Source organism: Psittacula echo (genome assembly GCF_963264785.1).
Source record: "Psittacula echo genome assembly, chromosome: 10".
Classification (NCBI taxonomy): domain Eukaryota; kingdom Metazoa; phylum Chordata; class Aves; order Psittaciformes; family Psittacidae; genus Psittacula; species Psittacula echo.
In genome coordinates, this window is record NC_137741.1 from 7,477,720 (window position 1) to 7,488,409 (window position 10,690).

Below are 10,690 nucleotides of genomic sequence, written 5' to 3' on the forward strand. Positions count from 1 at the left end.
ATCAGGACTACCATTTAAAAATGTTAAACCATGACAGGTAATCTGATCTAGTCCCCAAGCTCCTCTGGTAGCATAGGTGCTCCCAAGCATAGTGTCACAGGTTAGGTGCCTTGCTTTAGGAGCACTTCTTACCTTCCCTTTGCTGTCATCCCTGAAATTGCTGCAGCACCTTTCCTGCCAACTTGTGAACCCACACAGATCCTCTTTACAGGAGCGGGGTAGAGGCTGTGATGGTTAGGTGTGGGCTACTTTTCCCCAGATAACTCATCCAGCCCACAGAATCTTCCCACATCACTTCCAGAGGCCTTCCTAGAAAAGAAATGGGTCCAGCAGAGGCAACCACCTGCATTTGAGCTCCTTCTTCAGTGCATGTTGACACTGCAAAGGCAAATGAAATCCAGGAAGAGTCAAGTCAAATCCCATCTTTATGTGCACAGTGAAACACCAGAGTTTTAGAGCGTGTAATCAGTCTGTAGTGCACAAAACCTGAGCAAGAGATTAGACTGCACACACATTATGAATCGGCTCATGCCACAGCTGGGACTGAACCTGCAGGTCTCCCAGGAGCCTGGGAACAGGGGAGTAATTTAACTGGCAAAGAGGGTTTGAAAATGCTGATCTAATACTTCTACTTTATGGAGCCAGGTCCTCAGCTGATGCCAATCAGTGTAGCTCCACTATCCAAGGATAAGAAAACTACAGAGCTTTCAAATGTTTCATACAGATTTCCACGGACTGTAACAAGCTGATCCACATTGTCAAAACAAAGGATAGGAACATGTGTACTAAGCAGTAACATGATGTATTGTCTAGTACTAGAATACAAGATAAATATTGTCATTTTAACTGCATATAGTCTTAAAAAAAGAGGAACTATTTTGCATATTACAGGGATTATACTCATTTCAGTCCCCAAACTTCTGTGAATTAAAAGCTTTGTATAAGAACAAGTATTGGCTAGTCAGACCTCTCACAATTTTTGTCTTGTGCTTTAATTTTGTTTCATTAGCTGATTACTAAGGACTAGTAGTCCTCATATGATATGACTTTGCAAATTCTGTTGCTCTTGTAAGATGTCCTATGTAAAATACAAAATGTTGTGGTGCCTGTGCTCTACAGTAATGCATCTGTAATCTGTTTTCTAGGACCTTAATCATACTTTTCAGAGTAAGAATGCAAACCTTCACCGCAGATGGCATACCACTAGATGTCTACTCACTTGTTGAGTTAATGGTGCATCCATACCAATGTAGCTATAAAGCAGAGGATTAAAGTACCGAGTTTTTATGATTCATGCTGATTGTTTATATCACAAAGGATGAGAAAACTGTCAGAGAAACTGCTTTGCTTTACTTATATTAAAAAAAAAACCAACAACAAACAAGCAACAAAACAAAATGGAAAACTCCCAACTGATTTGCATTACAGTTCCAATGACTTCTCCTATGGAACCAGAAAGCAGAATAGAAATTCTGATTTTCACAGACAATGAACATCTGTAATGTCCTCCAGTTAACTGTTATCAGGAGGTTTTTTACTGCCTTTAGTCAGTCTTTTTTTCCTTCCTGCAAACTGCCTTACATTAGTGTAAACTCATTGCTTCCCATTCCATCCTACAGAATATAGACTGTTTAAAATATCTTTCCAGATCTAGCACTCTTTGAGAAGACTGGGTACAAGAGAGATGCTGAAGGAAAAAATAGTCCAGAAAGCCAGAAGATATTTAGAAGCACGGGAAAAATGGACAAATACCACAGAAATAAGGTTACAGTTTCTCGCACTTTATCAGTATCTTACCACAGGAGGGCAGGGAAAGGTGCTGTTTGCCTATTTAAATCAATTAATGTAATATTTTTGACTATTATTTGAAAAGAGTGGTTCTTCATATTTCATGGGGAAGGAGAATACGCTGTTTTCTGTTGTAATCCAGTGACTTTCATACGTATTAAACTACTGAAAAATACTGGAAAGCATATCCCAGCACTGCTCCAGCTTTCTAAGCTCTCAGGAATAAATCATGGTAGAATGGAAATGTCTGCAAGATGAAAGTGCAAATAGTTTCTCCCTTCGGCATGGAGGGAATAAAGATCAAGCTGCAAAATGAGAGGAAAATAAAGCTTGGAGAGACTTTTTGTAAGGTACACAAATGAATGCTAGAAATTTACAGAATAATGCAGATTTGATGAGCTTCTGCCTTGATCATTGTTTGCAAAAAGGCTGCTGAGGTTTGATAAACAGCTTAGGAGCTTAGGACCTACTTACTTCTTTAGTGCCATTTCTCAACAAGCTTTTGATTTGGTGGTTTTATTCGTCTTTCCAGATTTTTTGTTGTTGTTGGCATGGGAGATGTTTGGTTTATAGTCTCTTTCTTTACAGAAGCTCTTCTGCTTCCATGAGTGACGGCATCATTTTCTTTTAAAATGTCAAGATATTTCACATTACTGTCTTGCCCAGTGGGTTCAGGGTATTTGATTGCACATACTGAGCTGCAGATTCTGAGGCAGAGGCTTTGCTAAGCTCTGTATCTAAGAAAGGGAAGTCAATTGTATCACCCTGTGTAAAATGAAACAAGGACGAAAGCCCTTGAATATATAAATCTAAGTCATACAAGTAACCAAGGGCAATATAGGAGGAGCAAACTTTGACTGAGTTCAGATAAACATAAAAAAGTTTGTGTGCTTTCATTTTTCTTTTGGTCTGCACCAGTGAGTTGGAGAGCCTAAAGGAACAGAATTACTCTTGAGATTCTGCTGCTGCTCACTATATACAAACAACTGTTCAGCGCTTCTCTTTCCCTTAATATAAGTTAAAAAAAACCCCAAGCATGAGAAACTGGAAAATAAGTGAAAACTGTTGTGTAGTAAATTATTTAATTCGCTGGTAAATGTCTAGAGGAACCATGAAAGATTTCAGACTAAATGGTGTTATGCAACATAAACAAGAACTTGAATATTACTGTAGATAACTAAATTCAACTTTCTTAATTTATTAAATGGTGATTCTTCTGCTAGTAATATATATCTATAAAAAGTGTATGATCAAGGTTGACCATAGTGGACACATTCATACTCACCAAAATGTTTGTCACCATAAGTCTTGCTACAGAAGTCACAAGCTAAGAGAGTATTGATCCAGCATTCTCCCAAGTTTAGCAGCTTGCCTCAGACAGAGATGGAACTAGCGTGGTTTGCTAAATATATGGCATATTTAAAGTGAGTAAGAACCCTGTGTAGAGGTTTGTGAGCAGTTTAAGGTAACATAAATCCAAAGTAAGTACAGGTCATCTAGAAAAATGACTGCTCCAAAAATTGATTCAGCTACCTGCTCAGTCCCAGAGGCACTGGTGCAAGCCAAAGGGGTAGGAACATGAGATCAGAAGTTACTAAGATCATCTTTTCCAGCCCAGAGTGCTGAGATCAGCGTAAGGCACTCACAAAATGGTGCCCCCGGTTCCACACACAAATTTGATATAAATTTTAGGTTCAAATCAGAAAGCCCCAGAACACAGTAATGTTTTCAACAGTTGCAGAGTAAAATTGCTGAAATTCCTTAGTAAAATCTGAGAAGACACATTAGTGAAAATTAATATCAGAAAGCCATTGGTCTGATCCCAATGCAATAATTCGCCATTGGTCTGATCCCAATGCAATAATTCTTCTAGTCTTAACTTTAGCATTTTTATGTTAAAGTTTTATTTAATACTGTCTTGTACGCTTCAACAGTTCTTAGGTTATGAACAATTCTGATGTTAAAAGAATCTAGTCTATCAAAATATAATTATTTTGTAAATGTTTTGTAACAAAGATGATCTTTTCAGCTGTGTTTACATTGATCTAGTAAAGGGAGAGTCTCGACTGTGACTAAAGTTACAGTAGATGGAATGGTAAAAATAATACAAATATCGGCCCTCATGCAGAGGCAGTATTGACCTGTCTTTTTTTCCAGCTGAGAAAGCACTTAGACATCAAATTACACTCATTCAATACAACCAAAGCCTCCAGCAGATGGATTTTTTTCAGTGCATCCAAATATTTCTTAAATTTCTTAAATAAATATTCAAAATTTCACATAATTTAGGCCTTGAAAAAAAACATGCATCAAATTGGGTCAAAACAGTCGCTTTACTCTATTTCACAACAAGACAATGTTAAATTCTAGTTTTGCACTCGGTATTCTCTGAACTCCTCCCAAACTTACGTCATCTGCAAATTCAATAAAAACATTACTTTGTCTTGCAGATGAAGAAAATGAAAGCACTGAATCAGTATAGGTTCCTGGGAAATCTCACCATGTAACTAAATCCCATCATTTTGCCAGAACCATTACCAACTACTCTGAGATTTTCTAACCAGTTCTGCCATGTGGGCTTGCCAAGACCTTATTCTTTAGTTTTCTGCCAAGAATGTAATTCAGAAAGGCTTTATTAAGAGTCAAATAGGTACCTTTGCTGAAAATAGTCAACAAATCTGGTATACTTCATGAGAAGTATCTTTATGCCATGTACCCAATTTTGTGCAAGAAGGAAAAGTACCTCATTTCTGTAGAAGTGTTCTTTGTGTTGTTCCCAGGCTGGAACATGGGAAGTTCTGCTTAGACTTTTACCATGATGGTAGTTCAATACTGAAACAGGTTGCCCAGGAAAGTTGTGGAATCTCTTTCCATGGAAGTGTTCAGTACTGGATATAGTGCTGAGTAACTTAATGTGTTTAGACATACTTGGAGCAAGGGGTGGACTAGATGACCTCTGGAGGCCCCTTTCAAACTAAAATAAGACTGTAGGATTCTTCTCCTTGTGTACACATCAGTAAAAATTGTTTGAACTGTTACTATATATCTCAGTGTATTCCAGTTTTTCATGTCTGTGTCTCTAAGCAGTAATTTACAGTATAAATGTATGATTATTTTGCATTAATTTCCAAGGTTTCATCATCTGACTTTTGGGGATGGAATTCCCTCAGATACGTTTCTCTTGTGTTAATTTGCAGTAGACGCAAATATGTCTATTGTAAAAATGTGAAGCCAGGCATAAAATTCATAACCTGGTGATCACTATATTTGTTTTTCATTGCCATTCACTATTCTGCATGATCTATAGCAGCGTAGGAGCAGCGCTGCTTCTGCGTCTATTCCTAGTGTTCACTCTAAACCAATTGGTAGTGGCTGAATATTCTCCTCTGATGGTATTATTGGGATAGATGTAACAAGAAAATGTAAGACTGGTTTAAGGTGTTTGCCTCCACATAGTGTTTAAAAAATTGGTGGCTGCAATTTTATCCAGTGTGGAAATGATATAATACCAGCATGATTTAAGAATCTGTTTCTCAAAAATGCATACTCTGGAAGTTTTTCCTAAGCACAGTTTAGGTTCATACTCCATGCCAACACTGAAATACTAGACAGGCAGAAGCCAAAGACTAGCTTCTCTTGCAGGTACTGGGGTGTCCATGAGGTGAGATGTAGAGAAAAATAAGTTCCTTCTCTACATCATTATTTTTTTGACACTGTATTGAAGCTGTGACCTTGACTATAACACCTCTTCCTCTCCTGCCACTAAGCTATGTGGATACCCTTAGTATTTGTCTGATAAGATTTTCCTTCTGTGATTATTCTTAAATTTTGATTAGTTTTAGTTTTCACGTATTTCCAAACATTTTCTGATTCAGATCCAGAGAGGTGTTTATTATCAGGTTTTATGCATCAGTATGTGTTGCTTTCCTGCAAGGAGTTCGGAGACAAGATTTCAGGACATTTATTTGGTTGAATTGCTTGGCATTTCTCATATCAAGAAAATGGAAACAACTCTAAAAAGCAGAAGAAACCTCTTATTCCATCTTCTGATATTGTAATAACTCAGACATCCTTGAAGAGCAGTTCTGGCCAGTTGGGTGTCTGCACTTTGTTTTCACTTCAAGGCAACTTCATTGCAAGATTGTTTGCAAAAGTTTAAAAGCACTGATTTTTCTCTTAAGGAATTGTCATGGTTTAACTGGGCGGGTAGCTAAACACACATAGCTGCTCGCACACTCCTCTCCTCCAGGAGGATGGGACACAGAACTGAAGAAAACAAAAAGTAAAAATCATGGGTTGAGATAAAGACAGTTTAATGGGACAGAAAAAGACGGGGTAATAATAATAAGAAGAATATTCAGAACAAGTGATGCACAATGTAATTGCTCACCATCCACCAGATGATGCCCAGCCAGTTCCCGAGCAGCAGCCCTTGGCCAGCTTTTCCCCAGTTTATATGCTGAGCATGACACCATACAGTATGAAATACCCCTCTGGTCAGTCAGCTCAGCTGTCTCAGCTGTGTCACCTCCCAGCTTCTTGTGCCCTCCAGACTACTCACTGGTCGGGTGGGGCAAGAAGCTGAGAAGTTCTCACTTAGTGTAAATACTGCTTAGCAACAACTAAAACGCTGGTGTGTTACCAACATTACTCTCATTCTAAATCCAAAATACAGCACTGTACCAGCTACTAGGAAGAAAACTGACTCTATCCCAGCTGAAAACAGCACAGGAATACAGGAATAATGTAAACTGAAAGACACCTAGGATCTCTATCTTAAAAGTTCTTACTAACTTGAAGCTTTAAGTTCACTCTCTTCAGTCCTCTCTTTCCATTTCACATACACACACAGTCCCCCCCATCCTCTTCCACGTTAATTCCATCTTTCTTCCAAACTCCTTTGCTGTCTCTCAGGTCTACCATGAATTCCCACACCCTCACCAAGTCTTCCAGCTCTTCTCTTCATTCATGTGTCCTCAAACTACATTTTTCTCATGCTGCCACTGTTTCCCCTCCCCATTTAGCAATACTGTATAATTTACTTGGCCAGCTCGCATTCTCATTAGACAATTCATTAAGTCTATTTTCTAGTGAACTAAACTAAGTTGGGGCAGTTGGCACTTACAGGTCCTTCATTACATAGTTCTGATACTACCATGCATGTTAATACGCAACACCAATAAAAAAAGAACCAAAACCCAAACATATCATAGAAATAATTGCTAGTTTTAGAACGAAAGGGTTAAACTAAAAATATAAGGTAGGAAATATCCACTGTATTTGGAAACAGTTTCATATACTCTGTCTACCCTTCCCTATCAACAGAGTTAGAGTGGAATGGAGGAGATTTAAAGTAAGGAATAGCAGCAGCCAGTATCCAGCCTGGCTCAGTCTGTTCTGGCAGCGATTTGACAGATCTGCTGTGGATAGGTCTAACTTCCAGTACAGCTGGTATCAGCTGAGAACCCATTAAAGTGAATATATAAACTACAGGAAAGTGTGATGGTGACACATTTTGTTTCTAGCTTGTTAAACCAGTAATTGTTATTGCAAGTAGCTGTCATTCCCACCACCATTTGCTGCTTGTTGACAATGAAGAAAACTCTTTTGGTTTATAGTGTGAAGCTTAATTTACTTCATGGTTGGTTTCTTTCTTTGCCTGTCAATCCCATACCTCTGAGAAAGAAACACAGTCAGTTTTACAGCAAGCAGAATGAGCTGTAACTAAACTGCCAGTATTAAAACTATGGCTTCTGACTGATTATGAAGGGATTTTTTTGAAAGGCCCATAAGATCAAAAATTCCCTTTTGCATCATATTAGCCAAGACTGCCAGTCATTGACTGTACCCAGATTGACTAGTGATCTGTGGGTATTTGCCCTTCAGTTTATAAGACTTTTAATTAAACTTGACAACTCCAGAAGTAATAACTCTGTGAAGTTGACTGCCTGCTGGCCTTTAGCCATGTGGCTCCAACAGCCAGCTGTTAATACAGTAGTTGAGGGCATAGCTGTAGCCATATCAGGAGTGTGGGGAAGAGAGAGCCTGACTATTAACTCAGAGAAATGCAAATGAAACCTGTATGGTATAGATGCAATTTAAGTAAGAAATGTGTCTTGTCGGCATTCAGCTTATTCTAAACAGGAAATGTTTTTGATAACATAAAGAAGGCTTCTGTAAACTGTTCATCACTAGGAGGGTTTGGCCATACAACAAACCTTTCCCAGTGTGGTTAATACTTTAAAAAAACCACTGGCTTAACATATGGTGTTTTGTTCAGGTGCTCAGTTTGAACAGACTTTGAACAGACTGCTTAAGCTTTCCTGGACATATAGGCCACACTACACTGAAAGAGCTCACTGACTGTGACTGCCCACTCTCACTTATGAATAGTAAATATCACCCTGGAAATACATATCCTAGTTTTCACCTTAGGTCTAATAAATCTAAAACTTGCAAAAACATATATAGAAACAATGAGCCTTTAAACTTGCAGAGTTCTCTCTGTGTGTGCTGACATTCAGATCCAGAATGGTATCTGGATTCTAGCAGTCAGCAGCTTGTAAAGGAATATCCACTGAATAATCCTATCTTTCTGCTTTTTAATTTTGTTGTGCCTCAAACTTTGAGGATTCGATGCCAAGATAATGTCATTTTCAGGTTAATTACTGGTTTTAAGTAATGAACTTCTTTATTAGTGGCCATAGCTAGTTAAATTCAGTAAAATTGAATACTGTAAAGCCACTTATATGCAGAGTTTCATCTCTGTGTTGCTGTGACAGAGTGGAGCTTAAATTACTTATACATGAACCCAAAAGATCCAACAGTACATTTTATAAGCCTGCCAAGCACTGCGTAGGATTATCTATTGATGTACCAAGCAACTGTCGTTGCTACATTCTATGAGCTTAAATTTTAGCTGCTCTATTTGCAATCTTGTCTCAATAATAAAGAAATAATATAACTTGGATTTTGGCCAGAACACCTCCTTCCTCTCCCCCCATCTCCAAAATTAAGAAGCTCTTTAGTGACTAGCAGAAATCAAGAACTTTGGTTCGGCACATCCCTCCTGAATACACTTCTTGTTGGTTCTAAGCACAGTTAAGGATTCAGAAGGCAAAGAATGCAGTTTGGGCTTCCCTTTAAATATTTCATACTACTAAGAAGGTTTGGAAATACTGACAAGAGGTCTAAGGAAGAGGCAAACTTAATTTTTCAGTTTACTTCTTTTAAAAGGCAATCAAAATTTGGCATGGTGTCTTGAATCATTTGTGCTTTCCAATAACTTGAAGTCTTCTTTTACTATCACGAATCTCCATTCTAGGATGAAAAAATCCACCCTTCTAAAGACATAGTTTCCTAGATGGTTACAGACTCACCACATCCATGATCTGCATGAGGCTGAGAGTGAAATAGACAGTGAGTGGCTGGGAATCATTTGCAACTGGTCGCTCCAGTGGGTTGTAGTTTTTCAGCAGCTCCTTGTAAAGCTTCCTTTGAAACTCTCCTTGCAGGGACTCTTCATGTATAGGAATAAATAGATAAGTAATTAGAATTCTGCATCAGAAAGTAAAGCTAGGATATACACTCTTTTCCTGCTATCAGATATTATGTATCTACTGTTCTAACTGCTGCATTCCCAGAAAAATGCCACTGTAATTCATACAGTTCATTAGCTACTACAATAAAATGTATCGCTCTTCTTTTCATCCCAGCCTGTAAAGCAGATTCCCTCTTTGATCATTTCTTGGCTGGCCAGGAGGGGTAAATTCTAAATGCTAAATGATGCTTTGACAACATCAGTACCCTTTGGTCCATCAGCAAGAAGAGGTGAAGAAGTATTTTGACACCTGTCCTGGCATAGCTATAACCAGAAAAGCAGAACACAGATACGGTATCAGCAAGACAATGGGAGAAAAATGGCCACAGATTAGACTAAGTCCTGCTCCCAGACCGCCTCAGATTGAGAACTCTCTGGGGCAAGTACTCTCTGCTTTGTTCATGCAGCAATGAATGAAGTGGGGGCATGGGGTTTCTGGCAGAGGTGATAGGCACTACATTAATACGTGATAACATTCTGGGATTTCTGTCCTTCTTACACCTCAGATCCCGGGAGGGTCTTTATTCTGCCGTTTTCCTGTGAAGGAAGAGGGAGCATGTCCACAGGGATGGAGCGGAGCAGAGCAGACCAGGGACAGAGGCAGTTTCAGAACGAACAGAATCTGGGTCAGGGTAGAAACAGGTTCTCTGGATGTGAGCCCTCCCTGTCCTCTCTCCAGACGGACTTTCTTCTTCCCTATTTTATAGTCCTGAGCTTCCCGCACAAAAAGCCACAGTCTCTGCCCTGAAGCATCTACCATTTAAGTGCCTTGGCGGAGTTTGCTCCCCCATCCCCGCTGCTCTGCGCATCTCCCATGTCCCTTCCCAAGCCCGGAGCGACCCGGGACAGAGCACAGCATTGCCCCGCCGCAGCGGCAGGACGCGGGGAAGGGGCTGGAGGGACCTCGGAGTACCCCCTCCACCCGCGCCCCTGCCGCACTCCGCGCTACCCGGTGCCGCCCGGCGTTCACTCACCGCGCACAAGCCCCGCCGCCGCCAGCAGCCACACCGTCAGCTCCTGGAGGCCCATCCCGGGAAACCCAGCGCGAACAGGAACGGGCACAGCCGCAGCGGCTCCTCCCGCCGAGCCCCAAGCGGCGCGGGCGGGCCGCGGATCCGGGCCGCTGGGAGCCGGCGCCCCGAGGACCTCCGGTAGCTCGGCCTCTTCCTGCGCCCGCAGCGGAGCTCGCCCTGCGGGGCCGCTCGCGGACTGCTACTGCTGCCGCAGCCGGAGCTCTGCGGTGCGCTGTAGCCCCGGCGTTATAGAGACGAGGGTGGGGGCAGCCCCCCAGCCCAGCCAGCT

At 40.7% G+C, this 10,690-nt stretch overlaps 1 protein-coding gene across 1 annotated transcript in view; it reads right to left on the bottom strand.

Annotated features, from left to right (window-relative positions):
* CHRFAM7A (CHRNA7 (exons 5-10) and FAM7A (exons A-E) fusion) overlaps positions 1-10,417 on the bottom strand; it is a gene marked incomplete at both ends in the record, with an annotated part of 38,570 nt that extends 28,153 nt beyond the window's left edge. Inside the window, 2 exons of the mRNA XM_080626321.1 lie at positions 9,168-9,307; positions 10,363-10,417. Coding sequence (XP_080482447.1) covers positions 9,168-9,307; positions 10,363-10,417 — 195 coding nt within the window. The remainder of the gene's footprint in view (positions 1-9,167; positions 9,308-10,362) is intronic.
* Between the last annotated feature and the right edge of the window lie 273 nt (positions 10,418-10,690).